This window comes from Pinus tabuliformis, chromosome X, assembly GCF_031772625.1.
Source record: "Pinus tabuliformis cultivar Carrire ecotype Pingquan chromosome X, CPIR1, whole genome shotgun sequence".
NCBI lineage: Eukaryota > Viridiplantae > Streptophyta > Pinopsida > Pinales > Pinaceae > Pinus > Pinus tabuliformis.
The window spans coordinates 36,200,016-36,221,097 of NC_142308.1; the positions used below are offsets into that span (position 1 = coordinate 36,200,016).

A 21,082-nucleotide genomic window follows, 5' to 3' on the forward strand; every position below is an offset into this window, starting at 1 on the left:
AAAGAAAATCCTAATTTAATTTTATCCTTGAATTAAATTAGGAATAAAATTGTAATTCCACATCACATGACAACTTGTATTAGTTAACTAAGTTAATTAGACTTAGTTGGATCAGTGAATTCAAGTTGAGGGTCTAACTTGAGTCATGTGGAGTGTCTCCTACATTCTAAGAGCTCTGGTTGAGTTTATTTTGAGTTGTAATTAATTAATTCAGTTTAACTGAGTTAAAGTCAATTAAATTAGTTCCAACTGATGGGGGAACTAGTAGGAGGTCAAATAGTGGGGTGTTGCTTCATGGGTCAACCAGTTAACTGATGATTCAATCATAAATAACTCATGCATATTAGATATGAGAGTTACCTAGTTGAGATTGGAGTTCAGGGACAATGTACTATTAATTGTATAACCATCTGCATTGTACAGGTGGTGCATGCAGTCAGAGGAAGGAATATGATGGCTTACACAATTCCAATCGAGTAATTTCTCTAATTAATAGGGGCCAATTTCCAAGGAAACAACTCAAGGAAATAGGGACTTAGGAAAGGCAGAATTTGGTTAAGTATTGGCATAGGCTTGTCTAGGAAGCAATGAGACAAATAGAGATAATGCATAGGTTGCTCGAGCTTGATCAAAGCATTGCAATCTTCTCATATTTTCTGACTAATGCAATATATAGATAGCAAAGGTTTTTAGTTGTGGCTTTCCCCAGGAAATCATTGTGTAATGTGTTGATTGAATTCTTTCTCTTGTATGCTTCGTGATTTCACGATCGTTTAATTATTTTTGTTGATGACTAGAGTAGATTCAATTCTATTGTTTTAGTAATTTACAATTAGGAGTTTGAATCTACAAGAAATTTCTACATGGTATCAAAGCAAAAATCACTCTAGAAGAGGAGAATACGAGTTTGTCTTTCAAGGATGAAATTGAATTTGCAGTATCATACTTCAGAGCCAACAGGATGTCGTTCTACGAATTGAGACTCGAATATGCCCTTGAGATTAGTTCGAACTATATTGCTTGGAAGGACAGGATGGAAACAGTGTTGGAAGACAACAGGGTTAAGGAATTCATAGACAAAGATATTCCTAAGCCTCCAACAACTTATGTTCAAGATCTAACAGAGTGGAGAAAATGTGTTGCAAAGGCGAAAATGATTATCCTAGAAGGAGTTCGAGATCATTTTGCATTGAACCTCCACAGTAAGGAGACTCCATATGCAATGTGGAAGACCTTGACATACCTGTTTCAAAACGGCAATGACCAAGGGAAGCTGGCACTAAAGAAGAAGCTCAAGAAAATCAAGATGGAGAAGGGCGACACAATACCAAAGTACTTCAACAAATTCACCCAATGTCGAGATGAGATTGGAAGTGTTGGTGTTACACTTGTTGAAGATGATCTGGTCAACCTAGCACTTCTAGGCCTTCCCAAGAGTTGTCATAGCTACTAGGATTCAATAAATGGGAGGGAGAAGCTACCAGAGTGGGAGAGATTGTGGTCCGACTTGGTGTAAGAAGAGATCCGACAGAACACTAGAGATGGATCATCATCCAAGCATGATGACGAGGAGAATTGTGCCTTAGCTTGGAAGGAAAATAAAGGAAAAGGGAAGTAATCCCATTCCAAATCAAATTCCAATCAAGGCAGAAAGAAGAAGGACTTGTCGAAGATTAAATGTTTTCACTGTCATGAGATGGGTACACTAAAGTAGAGAGATACATGCAAAGGGTGTACATTAGAGAAGTACACCAAAGCCACATTTCATGATAAGGAGAGTTAAGCGCAAACGATCTTTGAAAGAGTTCACTCAAATGTGTGGGGACCGTTCTTGACAGCCTCCACGACCAAGAACATGTATTATGTAATATTTGTATATGATTTTTCAAGTAAATGTTGTATTTTCGTCATGTAGAAGAAAGTTCATATGTTCTCTAAATTTTGTGAATTTAAAGCACTTGTTGAGAAAGACACTAGCAGGAAAGTGAAGGCTCTTAAGAGCGATAACAGTGGAGAATATGTGTCGAACAAATTCAATAACTTTTGTGCATCAGAAAGAATTCGATGGGAATTAATAGCACCCCATAACCCACGACAAAATGGGGTGGTTCAAAGGAAGAACATAAGTATTATGGGAGCTGCATGGGAAATGTTACATGATCAGGGCCTACCATTCCACTTGTGGGTTGAAGCATGCAACACAATTGTATATGTGTAGAACATAAGTCCTCATTGGATTCTCAGGATGAGTACACCAGAAGAAACTTTTTCCAGTAAGAAACCAGATGTGGCACATTTCAAAATCTTTGGTTCATTATGTTACCAAGGATACAAGGAAAAATCTAGAGCCAACAACTAAGTTGGGTATATTTGTGGGCTACACCCTCACAATTATTGGGTGTACCTTCCATCTCATAGAATGACAGTGGTTTGCAAAGATGTGAATTTCGATGAAGAGAAGGCCATGAGATGTTCCCTTGAGAGGGAGCTTCATTTACATGTAGATGAAGATATTTTTGCTCCAAAGGAAGAACCTCAGGATGATGTGGAGCAACGATATGTATAGAAGCAAAGAGTGGAAGCACCCACTCATGCAGAAAGTTCCATAGATGGAAGGAAGTGCACCAAAGAGGCTGATAGATTGATGCATGATGCTAGAGAGAATGCGGGAGCACCCACATCACAGTGCAGGCGAAGGAGGTCACCAGATCAGTAAATTGGCTACATGGCTCTGATGAGCGAGAGTGTAGAGATTAAGCCATCCTCATTCGAGGAAGCAATGCAACAACCAATATGGTTTGATGCCATTGTAGAGGAGTATGACTCCATTATCAAAAACAGTGTTTGGGAAGTGGTCCAAAGACCAGTGGACAAGTTAATGGTTAGTTCCATATGGCTTTACAAGGTAAAGCAAGCAGCAGATGAGAGTGTGGAGAAACACAAGGCCAAAGGGTTCTCTCAGGTGGATGGAATTGATTACGAGGAGACCTTTTCTCCAATACAAGGTACTCTTCTATCAGATCTATTATAGCACTTTTTGTGTAGATGGGATGAAACACACATCCGATGGATGTGAAGACAACATTCCTCAACGGAGTGATTGAGGAAGAGGTGTACATTGAAAAACCAAAAAGATTTAAGACCTTCAACAGGGAGTCATATGTGTATAGACTCAAGCGAGCAATGTATGGATTGAAGTCAGCATCCTGTGCTTGGTACACCAAGATTGACAACTATTTCACTAGGTTGGGCTTCACCAAAAGTGAAGCAGATGCACACCTTTACCATATTGTGGTTGAAGGTAAATTGTTTATTATAGTATTATATGTCGATGATTTAATTCCAACAGGGGATGAGAAGCTGGTAAAATCTTGCAAAGAGGATCTTGCAAGATAATTCGAGATGAAGGATCTGGGCTCATGCATTATTTCCTTGGTATGGAAGTATGGTAAGGAAATGAGGAATTGTTTGTCTCTCAAGGCAAGTATGCCAACAAGATACTTAAGAAGTTACACATGGAAAGCATCGAACCCATTGAGACTCCTCTAGCAAGGAATTGGAGGAAAGAAGATGATACTTCAGGAGAAGTAGTGGAGTCTACTATTTACAGGCAACTTGTGGCTTCACTTACGTATTTGGTGAACACACGAATGAACATATGTTTTGCAGTTAACCAACTTAGTCAAGCAATGGTTAATCTAATCAAACTCTATTGGAAAGCAACTAAATATGTGTTGACATACCTCAGAGGCACCACTTTGTTTGGTCTTTGGTACAAACAGACATAGGGAGTGAAGCTGCAAGGTTTCACAAATGCATATTGGGCAAGGAGTCCATCCCACAGAAAGAGCACATCAGGGGGAATCTTTAGTATTGGGTCAGCGATAGTTTATTGTTACAGTAGGAAGCAGAGATCAGTTGCACTCAGTTCGACAAAAGTAGAGTACATGGATGCTAGTCAAGAAACTTGTGAAGCTATCTAGATGAGGAAGATCCTTGTTGGATTATTTGATCAGCAAATGAATCCTACTATGATTTACTGTGACAATAAGAGTTGTATCAAACTCTCTGAGAACCCATCTTTTCATGATCGGTCCAAGCATATCAACATCTGGTATCACCATCTATGAGATTGTGGACATAGGAAAATCATGTTTTTGGAGTACATTCCTATAGAGGAACAAGATGCAGATATTTTGACAAAGGCATTGTCAAGATGCAAATTCAAGTTTCACAGAGGCAGGAATAATCTCTTTCTTGTTGAGAGGGTGTTGAAAATGCAACAAGAAAAGCCTAATTTAATTTTTTCCTTGAATTAAATTAGGGATAAAATTGTAATTCCACATCACATGACAACTTGTATTAGTCAACTAAGTTAATTTGACTTAGTTGGCTCAGTGAATTCGAGTTGAGGGTCTAACTTGAGTCATGTAGAGTATCTCCTACATTATAGGATCTCTAGTTGCGTTTATTTTGAGTTGTAATTAATTCATTCATTTTAACTGAGTTAAAGTTAGTTAAACTAGTTCCAACTGATGAAGGAACTAGTAGGAGGTCAGACAGTGAGGTATTGTTTCATGTGGTTAATCAGTTAAATGATGATTCACTCATAAATAACTCATGCATGTCAGATCTGAGAGTTACCCAATTGAGATTGGAGTTCAAGGAATTGTACTATTAGTTGTATAATCATCTGAATTGTACAAATGGTGCATGTAGTCAAAGGAAGGCCTATGATGGATTGCGCGATTCCAATTGAGGAATTTCCCTAATTAATAGGGGCTAATTCCAAGGAAACAATGCAAGGAAATAGGGACTTAGGCAAGCCAAAATTTGGTTAAATATTAGCTGTGCTTGTCTAAGAAGTAGTGAGACAGATAGAAATAATGCATAGGTTGCCTTGGATTTAGCAAAGCATTGTAATCTTCTCATATTTTCTAGCTAATGCAATATACAGATAATAGGGGTTTATAAATGTGGTTTTCCCTAAGAAATCTTTGTGTAATGTGTTGATTGAATTCTCTCTTTTATGCGTCATGATTTCGCGATCGTTTAATTTTTTGCGCTAATGAGTAGATGATCTATACTTATGCAGGAACCAACAAAATACATATATGCACATAAACAGAGAGATGAAGCAGAAATAAAACTTCATTTCATTAATATCAAAGAATTGAAATATGCTTACATACATAAATGGAAATAAACTAGCTCGGGCGATGGTAGCTTATCTCTGAGAAAAGATGTGGTGGCTACATGCCTCTGAACTATGTTATAATGAGGCTCAAAGCCCTATTTATTATTGAGAAATAATGGAAAACCCTAAACATCCAAAAACCTAACCCTAGGAGATGAAGCACTAAAACTGCGGGCCTCGTTTGGGTAAATTGGTACAACTTCTCAGGGTCGTAACTTTGGCATACGATCTTCGTTTGGCTATCATAATATCTCGTTTCGAAGATTTAAAAGAGGAAGACAAAAAAAAACATTTGAAATTTATTAGTTTTTTCGTTTTCCCTAGAAACGTCTTTTAGTCCCTCAAAATGGCTCCGAAATTTTAGGACCCAAAAAACTACCAAAAATAGTAAGTTGTGTTACAATTAAGGAAAATGAAAAGAAACAATGGTGGGCCTCCAAATGGAATGGGTGGGTGGCCACCAATATCCACCTAGATGACTACATAATCACATGGAGGTTTCAATCAAGGTGCTAGTATTCATCGTGAACTTGTCATAGGTTGGGATTAATGGATCTAGTACTTGTTGGAATTTCCCTTATCATGTTGTATCTTCAACTAGTTGAAGATCTCTTTCAAACCCACAATCGACTTGGAGATCAAAGACACTTTGCTAGAAGTCACTCCTCGTGAAATCTAGAAACTTGCGGTGAGTCTTAAACAAAGGCGGTGAGTCTCGATACCAAACTCACCTCACTGTCCAAATTAGAAGACCAACTCAAGGGTGAATTTGATTCTCAACTTGACATCAAGAGATAAACTTATGGCTAAATATGCATTAAATTAGAACCATGCATTTTCATATTTTGTAGAAACCCAAGGTACAAGGGATTCTCCAAGTAATTTATCTTCTTAAGAACCCTTTTGATAGTTACCACATCTATTAATCAAGTTAATATCATTAATTTGTTACCATTTTAAGGATATTCCAACAACTAGAAGTGTAATATATCTAGATTTTTCTTTGTTTGGAAAATTATTTTTCTTAGTGCAACCAATTTCATTATTTTCATGGTTAACTTTGTAATGTTTCGTTAGTTAAACCAATTTTGATTTCCTTTTAACATCATCTATAGATGATGTAGGATTGTTTCAATTCCTCCAATGTTAAATTTGTACTCTTCTTAACCCATATAGCTTATATTTCTTTTCTTAACACTTGAAATCCAGGAATTATTCTTGGAGATTCATGGCCTTGGTACCCAGCTACATCAACATTCTTCTCCCAAAACCATATTTATCACACAAAAAGGTAGATCACAATTCATGTTTGCAATTACTTGTTAGAAATTAATTAACGGAGCGATGATATATGCAAAATATTGCAAAAACACAAATACAGAAACGCACTAACAAGAGAGGCACAAATATACATGGTTCACCCAATTTGGGCTACGTCCATGTAGAAACAGGTAGTTCTTCCTTTTATATTATCTAGCAAAATGAAGAGATACAACCTACGACAGATATGTTGTAATTTCCTCTTCGCTTTCACACAGTCGCCTATCTCTCTCACTCTAAATAACAATCCACAATCGCAATACAATTACCTCATATAAACTGAGGGGGTGTCTTCTAGGGCAAAAACCCCTAAATTAACATAACTTCTACTGTCAAATCATCTGCCTAATGAATGACCTAGATTGACTACGAAATTACAATATTTTACAAGGTAATTTTTCATCTATTTTTAACTTTGGGGTACGGACCCCCCTTACGGCAATTAATTAGGTAGTGTTGCCACCCTGTTAGGAACAGGGATCCAACACAACTAAAACAAAAACTTTTGAACAATCAAGAAAATAATCAAGCTCCACACCCAACAATCTCCCACTTGGACACTGATTATAGCAACTCCATCGTTGCTTCACTTGTTGAACAATGCTTCCACTTTGGACCTAGTTGTTTCTCATCTAACCAATTGAAAATGAGCATGATTTCAATTTGTTCCTAGTTACGACTTTTGTTAACATGTATATAGGAATTTGGATAGTGTGGATCTTTTCCAGCTTCAACTGTCCATCTTTCAACATTGATCGTATGAAATGGAACTTGAGCAGTATATGTCTAGTCTTGGAATGAAATGTTGAGTTCTTTGCAAGATGAATGACACTATCGCTGTCATTTTATAACTTGACGGTCTCCTACTTCTTTCCCAACTCATCCATAAACCTTTGTAACCAAATCATTTCTTTACTAGCCTTTATAGCAGCGACATACTCTACTTTTGTTGTTGAAAGTGCAACAATGTTTTGCAAATTTGAAACCCAACTGATAGTTGTTCCACCTACTGTAAACACATACCCTATGGTGCTCCTCATGTTATCTCTATCCCCTGCCATATTTTCATCAACATATCCCTATAGATCAATCTTTCGACCCCTAAAGCATAATGCTTGATTTGTGGTTCCTTTCAAATACATGAGAATCCACTTCACTACCATCCAATCCTCTTCTCCTGAATTGTTCATATGCCTTCTTACAACTCTCATTACATGTGCAATGCAAACCATCGCACACATTAAACTTCCAACTGCTGATGTGTATGGAACTTTACACATATAATCCATCTCTTCCTTAGTCTCAAGGCACGTCTCCTTACATAGTTTGATATGGCTTAAAGCCAAAGGTGTACTAACTATTTTTGCATTTTGCATATTAAATCTTTCCATTACCTTTTCTATGTACTCACTCTGAGACAATGTTAATTTGTGATTTTTCCTGTCTCTGGTTATTCTCATAACAAGGATTTGTTTTGCAACACCTAGATCCTTCATTGCAAATGAATTTGCTAATTTTCCTTTGACCAAATTTATTTCATGCGTGTTAGACTCTGCAAAAAACATGTCATCTACATACAATAGAAATATAATATAATTGTCATCATTTTGTTTCTTAAGATAAGCATAATGATCATAATGACATCTAGTATAACCTTGTTCAGACATAAACCTGTCAAATTTTAGATACCATTGTTCACCACAAGTTTATCCTTATACCTGTGTTTACCTCCATCTTCTTCCTTCAACCTATAAACCCATATATTCCGCAATGTTGTTTTACCTACAAGTAACTTGATTAAGTCCTATGTCTGATTATGCATCAAGAGGTCCATCTCTTCTTCCATGGCTTGCTCCCACTTCTTTCTGGTTTCTCCCTGCATTGCTTCTTCATATATTTTTGGTTCACCAGAATTAGTCAACAACACAATATAATGAAAAAGGGTATCGTTCAGAGGGTCCACTTATCGTAGTAGATCTTCTAACACCACTTCAAGTGTTTGAAGTGTCTATTTTTGTTGTGGTTGTCAGTCACCTTTACTTTTTTGTGATCTCATCAAGCATTGTGTATTCTTTGTTTTCGTTTCCCTATTTCTTTCCTTGCATTTAATCTTTATATAAGTCAATGTCATTGAATATGACATCTCTACACCTAATTATTTTGTGATTTTCATAATCATATACGCAATAACCAAAATCATTAACACCATATCTAATAAAAGTACATTTATTTGATGTTGCCTCGATTTTTGTTTTATTCCCTTTATTAATATGAACAAAGGCTTCACAACCGGAAGTCTAAAAAAATGGGTTGTTTACATTTTTATTTTTTCATGTCTCCTTTGGAATACCACCATCCAAGGAACTTGAAGGCCCTATATTCATTAGATAAACAACATTATCTACAACATCTTCCAAAAATTGTAAGGGAAATCCTCCATGTAATCTCATGCATCTTGCACGTTCCATGATTGTCTTGTTCATCCTTTCTGACACACCATTTTCCTATGGTGTTCCTAGAACTGACTTCTTCAAATCCCATGCTCTGAACAATAGTTATCAAACTCTTTGTTGTAGTATTCACCTTCATTGTCTCATTTGAGACACTTCAACTTATTTCCTATCTAATTCTCAACCAAATTTTTTCATTTCTTGAAAGTATCAAATACATCAAATTTATTTTGAGTACAATAAATCTAGGTTTTTCTAGTTGCATAATCAATAAAAGTAGCATAATAACAAGAGCCACCGAGAAATGATACTTCAGCAAGTCTCCATACATCTGTTTACAAAAGCTCTAATTTTTCTCTCTTATTTTCCTTTTCTACTCCGATAAATCTGACTCTCTTGTGTTTTCCGTAAACACAATTTTCACAAAAATCCAAATCAACATGCTTCAAACCTGGCAACAAAATTATTGAGTGAAGAATCTGCATCCATTTCTCACTCATGTGCCGAAGCCTGTGATGCCATAATGTCATACTTGCTCTTGTGGAGGTCAAAGCATTAACATAATAAGAAGTAGCATTGCATAAATACAATGTACCAACATTTTCTCATTTTTCTATTATCGGGGCTCCTTTAGTGATCTTCTACGTTTTGTCTATGAATGTAGTCACACAACCTTCACCAACTAACTACCCAACTGAAATTATATTTTTCTTCAGATTTGAAACATGCTTTACCTCCTTCAATAACCATTGGTTTCTATTTTGTTGCTTTATAAAAACCTTACACATTCCAATGATTTTACAGGGTTTATCATCACCCAAACGAATATGTCCAAAATCCCCTTGAACAGTGATGAAAATGTTTCCTATTAAGTGTAGCATAGAATGAAGCCACTAAATCAACCACCCATGTATCAATAATATTTTCTAATGAAATAATCAAATCATCTTGCAACACATCACTTGTCACATTCGCTTCATGATTGTTCCATTGTTGTCCATTTCCTTCTTTTCCTTTCCCAAATTTGTAATATTTTTTCAGGTGTCCTTTCTTCCTGTATTTCCAGTGCCCTGATATGGATTTAGATCTGCATTTTCTTGACTTACTACGATTTCCTAGGCTCCTTCCTCTTTCCAATTTTTTTCCCCTGGCCTTTGCAATCAAAGCATTACCTGATGTCTCACCAGAGATTTTTCGTCACATTTCCTCGCTAAGGATAGCACCAACAACATCATTAAACTTTACAGTACTAGATTCAGAGACAAAGTTACTAATAGCCATAACTAAGCCATTCCAACTTTTTGGCAATGAGCACATAAATAGCATACCCTTAACTTCATCATCAAAATTTACCCCTATAAAACTTAACTCACTGGTAACCGTGTTAAATTCATGTAAATAATTGGTAACAAATCTGCACTCTGACATCTTCATATTAAATAGACACTTCGTAAGAAATATTTTATTTGAGGCCAAGAGTTTTTCATATAGTTTGACCAATGTCGTCATTAAACTTTTTGTTATTGTTTCTTTTGAAATGTTAAATGCAATCGACCCTGCCAAACACAGTCGTATTGTTCTTAGTGCCTTTCTGTCTAGAATCTCTCATTTTGCGTCTGTCATACTCGTCGACTTCTTTGCTTTTCCGCTCAATGTTAAGTAACGCTATTTTTTGATACAAATAATCTTCCATCTACATTTTCTACATCTTGTAGTTTTGGTTGTTAAATGTCTCTACCCTAAACCTACCATCTTCCACCATTTCTCCCACTAAAACTAAGAACCCTTCTCTCCTACAAGTTTATCAACCAAATAGACCTTCGTCTTTGATACCAGTTGTTAGAAATTAATTAACAAAGTAATGAAATACACAAAATATTGCAGAAACGCATAAAACAAGAAAGACATAGATATACGTGGTTCACCGAATTTGGGGTACGTCCACGGAAAAACAGTGAGTCCTTCATTTTATATTATCTAACAAAATGAAGAGATACAATCTACAGCAACTCCGTTGTAATATCAATTTCACTCTCACATAGTCTCCTCTCTCTCTCTTGCTCAGAATAATAATCCACAACCGCAATACAATTCTCTCATATAAATCGAAGGGGTGCCTTCTAGGGGAAAAAAACTTAAATTAACATAATTTCCACTGTCATATCATCTTCTTATTGAATGGCCCAGAGTGACTACCAAATTACAATACAAGGAAAACTTTCATTTATTTTTAGCTTCAAAAGCGCTGCCCCCAAACCTCTGCTAGAGGGGCTCATAAAATTCATCGTCGCCCCCTACCCCCCGGACCCCCCTAACAACAATTAAACAGGTGGTGTTGCCGCCTCATTAGGAACAGATATCTAACATGGTTCAAACAAAAACCTACGAACAATCAAGGAGATAATCATGCTCCACACCCAACATTACTAGTTTTGTATTTGATATAGAAACCTTATGGCATCTCCCTAACCTATGACTACTTGTTCTTATGCAATTCTAAACATGAAATCTCTCGTAAGATATACAAAAAGTATTAGTTTACTAGAAATTGATATCTATAAAATAATCAATTAATATTGTGATATATACTAGTTCCTATGGTTCTTATGATTTCTCTAAGTTTAATGGAATTCCATGGTTAGAGATGGATTTCTCGAAATCTTTTATGACAACAAGAGTACATACAAAACACCATTGTAAGCCCATGGTTGCCTACATTAATTTGCCGCAACACATACCTCTAGAGCTAACACTAATAACTTGTATGGTGTCATACCACTATGTAGCCCTAAGTCTATCTTCAAATAAAATATAAATGATAAACTCTTCTTACTATCCATATCATCCACATCTCAAGTGGCATCATCTCATACATTTGAGTGAGACCATTATTAAGAAATTATTAGTCACTTTGTCATTGTAGGTAGTTGTGGACATGGTGGCTTGAATTGGTCATAAAGTCCACATGTTGTATGATGTTAGTGTTTTAGTTGGAGTATGTGATAATTATGTGAATTTTGTTGAAGAAAATGTAAATGAAACAATAATCATCATGGCTCTAAGGTCAAGATAACATAGTGAGTAGTCAATTATTATAGTGAGCAACATACAAGCATGCTTGACATCATGAGAGCTGACGATAAGATCTATGAATGAGACAAAATACAAATACAATAGGAGGCGCACTTATTATGTGAACATTTGGGACTAGTAGAGAGTCAAACCAAAAATGCAAAATTGGGTCATATGACCACATGATACATTGTTGAGGAAACTCTATGGATCATTTTTAGTAGCCCACTGTAATAATGGGAATGATGCATGCCTATGTCAATTTTGCTACTCAATGTTAGTCATGCACAAAGGCAAAGATTGAATACAAATGTCTTCAAGGATATTGTTCAAGAGTTATAAAGTTAACTACAAATGATCAAAGATTCCCAACATTTCATAGTCATCTAGTGGTGAAAGAAGCTCCATTGATGACAATAGTCTACCTATCTTTGAGTGACCTTTATAAATTGCATATATTGAACCACATGGTCAAGTAAACTCTATGGATCATTTATAGTACTCTGTTATAATAATGGGAATGATGCATGCACGTGTCAATTTTATTACTTAGTGCTAGTTATGTGCAAAGGCAAAGGTTGATTCTAAATTTCTTCAAGGATATTGTACAAGAGTTGTAGGGTTAACTACAAATGATCAAAGATTCCCAACATTTCATAGTCATCAAGTGGTGAGAGATGCACCATTGGTAGGGATAATAGGTCTATCTTTCAGTGACTTTTGTAAATTGCATACCAATTACCACATGATACATGGTCGAGGAAACTCTGGATCATTTCTAATACCCTTTTGTAATAATGGGAATAGTGTATGCACCTAACAATGTTGTTACTCATCCCTAGTGAGTTGTGTGCAATGGCAAAGGTTGATTCTATATGTCTTCATGGATATTGTACAAGAGTTGTAGGGTTGACTATAAATGATAAAAGATTCCCAACATTTTATAGATGCCAACTGGTGAAAAGTTGTAGGTTTGACTAGATATGATCAAAGATTTCCAACATTTTATAAACACGGAGTGGTGAAAAAAGCACCATTGATGGGGATAATGTAACTATCTTTGAGCGACTTTTATAAATTATGTACCAATACTAGAGCTTTAGCCAACATCTATGAGAGTATTGCCTTATTATCGAGGCACACAAATCAATGACAATGGCATTATTTGATTCAACCGCAGAGAATGTAGGCACAAAGGATTTAGTCCAAATATGATCCAATGCATGACCACGCTCCTAAATCAATTAGACAATTGTTCATGTGATGGTTGACTTAAATGATTATTGCCTTATTCTCAAGGCATGCCAATTGTTCATGTGATGGTTGACTTAAATGAGTATTGCCTTATTCTCAAGGCATGCAAATATAGCATTTAAATTGATGGTACTAGCATAATTTGATTCAATAGTGGAGTCTCAATAGGCATTGATTTTCATTTTAAGAAGTTACTGGTGTCATTAATAAACCCATTAAGCTTCAACAATCATATCTTACTTTCTATGACTCAAACTTTCATTGTCGTGATCCTTCAACCTCCTTTCACCAAGTCATTCCCTGCTAGTGTGATGATGTCATAACTTTCACGCATGCCTTCATTTGCACTATGACAACTTGACTACAATGTTTCATTTGCTTCTTTTTTTATGAATGATCGATGATTGTGTAATGAAGCACACTTTCACCTATACTTAAAAGGTAATTTGAAGACAACGAAAAAGGGAATTGTTACCTTGACAAATAAAAAATAAGGAGATCCAAGAGGTTTGTGAAATAACATGTTAGGTGCAAACCTTTCCTCAAGTTTTTCACTCAAAAAAAGAATTCACACCTCGAAAACCTTTCCTCAAGTTTTTCACTCAAAAAAAGAATTCACACCTCGATAGAATTGATCCCTGCCTACGCTTGATAAAGAGAGAGTAAAGAGAGTGTCCTGTGGATATATGTTACATGTCAACTTCAAAAAAATATGCTAAACAACTTCTTTGTACTATACAACTTCTTTGTACTAGACATCCTATGACTTGTATGGCTTGTGTGTAGCTCTAAATAAAGCAATTATCACACGGACGGCAAGAATCAATGCATTCGATGAAAAATGGAGGTGGTGAGTTGTGCCACAAGCAATGCACTTAAAGGAATCAACTTGGGGTTAATGCATTAGAGGCTAAGTCATCTAGCAATGCAATTGTATTGAAGGCAACTACAGGAATCAACTTGGGGTTAATGCATTAGAGGCTAAGTCATCTAGCAATGCAATTGTATTGAAGGCAACTACAGGAATCAACTTGGGGTTAATGCATTAGAGGCTAAGTCATCTAGCAATGCAATTGTATTGAAGGCAACTACAGGAATCAACTTGGGGTTAATGCATTAGAGGCTAAGTCATCTAGCAATGCAATTGTATTGAAGGCAACTACAGTGGTAAAACACAAACACAATGGCAACTTTAAATGCATTTTTTTTCTTTTAAAATACCAAATTTTATATGCAACATCAAAAAAAAACATACGGAACAACATACCAAATTTCATATACAACATCAAAAAAACATACCAAATTACATATGTTACATCTAAGAAATAAAATATGATAGAAGTGCAACCTAGATTCACAATCACCACAAGTTACTAATCTCAAATAAAATTAAATAAAAAACAAAGCAAAGATGGTTGAGACGGTTGGGTTCTTATAGCCACTCATATACTAAATGGTTGGGTTGTTATTTCTCTTAGGGATGGCCTATCTTTTTGTTCTATAGATTCAAAGATACCGTATTCTAATAGCTACAAGGAGGCTTTTGGTCACCCAATGAATGAAAAATAGTTTCAGGGATAAATGATACTTGCGTGAGAAAGTGGATCAATTTCTCCATCTCTACCTCTTGTTCAAGTGGATCAATTTCTCCATCTCTATCTCTTGTTCTAGAGATTCAAAGATACCGTATTCTAATAGATACAAGGAGGCCTTTGGTCTACCAATGAATGAAAAATAGTTTCTCGGAGATAAATGAGACTTGTGTTAGAAAGTGGATCAATTTCTCCATCTCTATCTCTTGTTCTAGAGATTCAAATATACCAATTCTAATGGATACAAGGAAGCCTTTGGTCACCCAATGGAATGAAAAATAGTAAAAATAGTTTCTCACGGATAAATGACACTTGTGTGAGAAAGTGGATCAATTTCTTGTACTCTCCATTTTGATGTTATTCTTGTACTCTCCGGCTGTAATTTTGATGTTATTCTTGTACTCTCCGGCTGCAAACAAGATCATTGGAACTACTATGGCGAAGGATGCATGCATATCTGGCGATCTCATCTTCACTAGGAGCAATGACCAATTGATTGGGCATGTGAAGTAAAGTCTCGTGATTCAGTCGAGATGATCGACTTGGGTTAAACACAACATGTCATATAGAATAGAGCAGTAAAGTGTGGACAGTCGCTGTAACATTATTCACATCACAATTCAAAATCACTTAAATATAATGGAAAAAACTTGCAATTCTCATTGTTTAACCATCCTCAAAACTAACCAGATTCAAGACATTTGGAGTTTTTCTAAGAACGAACAATATTATCCCTATCTTTTCTTGGTATAAATAATAGGTTGGCATTTATGAAACTTTGGCAAATAAACAGTTCGTACTGTTCGGCCATCTTTGTCATACAACACAATATAAAATATCATTTACATATTCCCATGGGCATCGGATAAGGATGGTCATTACTAGACACTCCATTGGAAATTGTTACGCAGAAATGATGGTACAATGCACAGAAAAATTCATAAATCATTACATTATATTGGCAATCATTATAATATCAGTTATTGAAAGAGCAACCATCGACTCTCAAAATATAGCAGCAAGTATTTGTTAACATCAACAGAACACACTTTCAGACTTCACCGAGTAATACCAGAAAAGTGAATACCCATCCACGCATGATATATTAACATGGATAAAGTTCCAAATTACTGAAAATAACATCCAAGTCTGAATATCTAATATAAGGTCACAGAATAGAATTGCATAAAATCCTTACATGCAAAACTCAAAGCTTGTAAAGTCAGAAATGCCAATAATGCCCATCTCTTAACATAATGGAACAAGTAAGAGCACCAATAGTTGATCATCATATTGAAAGACACGGATACACTTCCAAAAAAGAATATAACGCCTAACACTTGTCCCAGGTAACCATTCTGAGCAAATTTGGGGAAACGAAGCTTTGTAATAACATTTCATACAGAAGGTTAGTTTTATAACCATGACCTTAAAGCAAATTCAGCCGGGGCTGAAGTTTTATAGATGACAAGTTTCTTCTAACAAGTCTAACCCATTGCATACTTTTGGGTCCAGTTTCTTGCAGTTGACTCGTACTTGGGCTTGTCATTCTTGTACATGTGAGCAATCTCAGGGACAAGTGGATCATCAGGGTTTGGATCAGTCAACAAGGAGCAGATTGACAATAAAACCTGCAATCAACAAAATAATTGTGTTACAGCCGCAATATCTAAAAGTGGGAATTTCTATCTGCTACAAACGTCAATAACAGAATAGTAATATGCTACATTAGAATAAATGATACCTTGGATATTGTCAATGCAGGACTCCACTGTTCTTTCAGGATGTCCAGGCAGATACTGCCATTGCTGTTTATATTTGGGTGGAAAACCTTAGTGCGGAATGCAACCTGCACAGTATTTGAAAAGCTTTAACAACAGCGGAATCACCATATAGTGCATATAAAAAATTCACTAAATGCCACGTTTTAAAAAACCGCGTGTACAACCAAAGTAAAATTGCTAATGTTATATAACGCGTGTGGAAATTTAATATCTACACAACGCATACCTAATGGTATATTAACTATATCAAGGTAATTCCTTCTGCACAATTTTAGCAGAATTTTTAATGGGGCATTTTACCTATGACTGCGTTTAATTCTCTAACAAGCTCTTTGAGCACCTAGGCAGCACAAACTGCAGCGGTCAGTTCTATTTCATGTCAAAAATTACAAGACAATATAGGACCATTTCTGTAATTAATATGGTGGCAGTTTCCCAGGTTCAATAAAAAGATTCTAAAATTGGTCATCTCAACAATGAAATCCATCAAAAACTGGACAAGTCATTGAACCAGGGGAAGTTACACTTTGATGTCAAATGGAGAGCCTCAATACTCTTGAAAATGCCAAACTTTGTTGTCACATGCTCCCATTAGAAGGATAAATTTCAAGGCTACTTTCAAAATTCAAATTCATATTTCTGAACTCTTCAATCCAAGAAACATCAGAAAAAGGCTTGCAGACACGGATGTAATGGTAAAATAAATAAAAAAATCTCCTGTTAAATCCAAAATAAATAATGCACAAACCTAGAGACTTAAGGCTGATTAGCATACCTTTGGAGGCTTAAATGGATAATCAGGAGGAAAATGAATAGTAACCACGAATACACCCCCTGCATACGGACTATCAGGAGGTCCCATTATTGTGGCTTGCCAATGAAACATATCATCAGCCACTGGACCTGCAAAGCCATTGAAATCTTGTCATACAAAGACCCTCAACAATTACAATCTCCTAAATATAAAAACGACATGCATTTGTTAAAATGTTGAAAGTGGCATTTCTAATACATGTACCCATTTCTGAAACCACACAAACTTCCCATTTCAGTAATGATATTTTTAAGATGGATCTTTGCTATTTTTAAGATGGATCTATGCTGGTTCATTTTATGATTATATATTAATAATATTATAATCAGAATTTTTAATCTTTTAGTTTAGACTTAGTTAGTTTATTAAAATTCTAGACATGAACCACCTACATGTACTGTATATGCACCTCAGTAATCAATGCAAGTACAAAAAAAATAAAAATAACCTTGGTTTGGTTCATCACTGAGTCAAACCTCAAACTAAGCATCTGGTACTAAAATATGAGAATAAACATGCGTTTGGGTCATTCAAACATGGGAGAATGAAAACGTAGGATCCACGCCAATTAGAATGAGACGAGGGTATACAGATTTTTATATGACTCTGCTAAAGTAACGATATGTTCAAACAATTATCACAGAGTCAGAAAAAAGCAAAATAAAAACGCGTAAGCCTTTGAAACTTCCTAAGCGAGCAAGATTTCTTATACCCAACAAACGTAGAAAGCAAAAAGTTGTTGATCGCTGCAGAGATTCAACTAGGTTACTATTTCACCTAAGCCAAAGGAAGTCCACTCTTTGCAGTAAACCTCTTCAAGACATGTTTCTTGAAGCACTTCCAAAAACCGATATAAGAAGAAAAAAAGCCACTTCATGCAGACATGCATATCCTGAGACACCTCGATGCAAGAAGTGAATTGCATGGTACAGACAACTTCATAATGAATAAAGCAAATTTGACTTTTCCACTGGTTCTTATACCGGTACTGCCTCTGCTACTCGGTCTAGAGGAGAAGACCCGTAGAGACACTGGGCCAGGCTTGGGATTCGCAGATGTCATGACCTGAGTATCCAGAACCAACCAATGAAGAATTGACTGAACCAAATAAGGAAGTCTTACTATAATAATATCCTATGTATACTAATTCTCATTAATAACTCATATGGTACAGTTCCACACTGATCAGAACTATGAGATTTACTGACCAGCCATCAGGAATTCAATCTCAATTCTCAATAAATTTTGCCTTCTATAAAGGTTAAACAACCCCATCTACCAAAGGCTATTGTTACCATACCAGCATCTAACCCAAGGCATTAATAGCAACAACAATCGCAGTGGCTGAGAATCAATGGATGCGCGAGAGAGACCCCACCTGACCAACTACACAAATCCAACCCCCACCAGACGAACATCTACACAAACCCAAACCCTGCCAGACCAACCATGAAAGAGTCTAAACTCCTCCAGGCTTCGTCTCTTGAATCTTTATTTACACAGGTCTAGTACCAAGGATAAGCCCAATATCCTTGATCAGATCCCCATTCAAATCATTTATTTTAAAGGGTTGTTTCTGAGTTGCCCATTCTAGGAGTATTATAATGGAATGTCGACAGCCTACAGCAGCACTCAAAAGAACCCCAAAAGAATTCCTTCAGCTGAGATGCTGCAGGTAGAGGCATCTATTTTTGCCAAAGTCACCCAGGACTTGCACCTGATCACAACCCCGTAAAACAGCCTCCTTGCATCGAAAAACCCCGTCTCTGAAGGGTTTGGACATTTATGTGGTATAAAACATCCTCGCTTAACCATCAAACCAAGACCCATTGACAATTAAATTCATTTCTCAATTCTTATTCCTGCCAGAAGAGGCCTTATGGACCAGGAAAGTCACAAGGAGGATAACAAGTAACCACAAACATAAACTGCAAAATCATCCACAACGGAGACATTAATCTCAACGTCTCTTAACAAAATCATGGAAAAAAGGGGCCATCTTACCTAGAAACCTCAAAACCAAAAGCATGCTGCTCCAGGCATACGAAACCCTATACAATCAGCAAAACATAACAACCAAAACTAAAAGGACTCGAAAGTCCAAGTAAAGTCGTATAAACACAAAAAGGTCAAACATATTTCCTCCAATCTCCCATGCTAGATAACCCAACTGTTGCAATTCAATAAAAGCCCTGTTACTGATCCATGGCCTGCTTAAACAAAACACCCAGATTCGTTTGAAAGGGTGAAAACCCAAAACGGCAAAATTCATGCCGTAATCCCCCGCGATGATTGACACAAAACCCTACAATATTAGACGAATCGTCTGGAAGAATTCGGTTGAAGCTTAGCTGTGAAAACCCTTAACCTCCAGTACCCAGAATCATTTTCAGGGGCAAATCTGAAATGGGTGTAAAAAATACCTGCGCTGCAAGATGTCGGGGGATCCTTCTGCAAATCCTTGAGCTCCTTTAGAATCCTTTTAGACGCCATGGCTGCAGCTCTAACTGTTGTGCAAACCCTTCACTCCTCAGAACAGAAAAACCGAAGAAGAAAATGAATGGATGAAAGCCTAGGTCAGATTGTGTGGATGAAATGGGCAATTCATTTGAATAAATAGTAATCTCTCAAAACTTATTCAAATTTGGACTCACCTACTACGGGTGACCGGCGGGGCTTGTCCTCTTTTAGAGGGACGCGTGCGGTGTAATTGGCTTTTACCAGTGGGGTTTGTTCTCTTTGGCTTCAAACCATTATCAGTTTTTAATTTCATTCTTTTGCAAATAATAGGGTTTTAATTAAAATATTATAAATAAGTTTTTTTTAATGGGCATTAATGTATTTTTAAATTAATTATAACAATTGCCCAAAAATGTTAAAACTAATTAGTTATGAAAATAGGTTTTCAATCGCAATAATGTTATAAGATATATGGTCATAATTAGGGTTTCGGTCATTATCTTGTAGATAAGAAGGTTTTAATTAAAAAAATTAAATACAAAACCTTAGAAAATAGGTTTTATTTATAATGTAATATTAATATCCACATAGTATTATTGGTTAAGAGTTTGTTTTTATTCTTAAGAAATTATAAGTTTAAAACTACTATGGATATTTTTATAGACTTAGTAGTTAAATTGTTAGATTTAAAAGTCAAATTATTAAAAGGAGGTAGGTCTTTTGTTTTATAAATAAGGAAGTGTCATACACCACTAATGTATAGCTTAATCATGACTTTAAAATTAAATAATAATAATAATATTCTATAAACTAATCATAATTATTAATGATAATTAAAATTAATGTTAAAATTTATTATTTATAATTAAAATAATTTTATAAAGTTTTTGGTAAATTATCAATGTTATTAAATGGAGAGTTTATTTAAATTAATAGTGGTTTGGCGTCGTTCTCTTTGAGACACAAACTGACCGTTCAATGGGCTTTAACTCTTTAAGTGGGACTTGTCCTCCTTTTAAGTGATTATTGGATTTTTGGGCTTTAACCATTCGTGGTATTGGTAGAGTAATGATACACGGCATGGCCACAATGAGAGTATTAGTTTTGAAATTTATTATTTGTGGTTAAAGGGTTTTAAT

General features: G+C 35.8%; 1 protein-coding gene across 1 annotated transcript; it reads right to left on the bottom strand.

Annotated features, from left to right (window-relative positions):
• Positions 1-15,951: 15,951 nt before the first annotated feature.
• LOC149138211 (ubiquitin-conjugating enzyme E2 10-like) lies at positions 15,952-20,095 on the bottom strand. The gene is made up of 4 exons (XM_089449593.1): positions 19,907-20,095; positions 17,445-17,572; positions 16,630-16,734; positions 15,952-16,516 (listed from the first exon to the last, which is right to left on the bottom strand). Exons 1-4 carry the CDS (start codon positions 19,974-19,976, stop codon positions 16,373-16,375), a joined length of 447 nt encoding a protein of 148 aa, XP_089305719.1. The 5' UTR covers positions 19,977-20,095; the 3' UTR covers positions 15,952-16,372.
• Between the last annotated feature and the right edge of the window lie 987 nt (positions 20,096-21,082).

What these genes read in the sequence shown, in the direction of transcription:
- LOC149138211 (XM_089449593.1), bottom strand. Translation starts at nt 19,976, where the DNA reads ATGGCGTCTAAAAGGATTCTAAAGGAGCTCAAGGATTTGCAGAAGGAT. An exon ending in ATCCATTTAAGCCTCCAAAG is followed by an intron (nt 16,735 to 17,444) that starts GTATGCTAATCA and finishes AATACTGTGCAG; the next exon opens with GTTGCATTCCGCACTAAGGT. An exon ending in CTGCATTGACAATATCCAAG is followed by an intron (nt 16,517 to 16,629) that starts GTATCATTTATT and finishes TGTTGATTGCAG; the next exon opens with GTTTTATTGTCAATCTGCTC.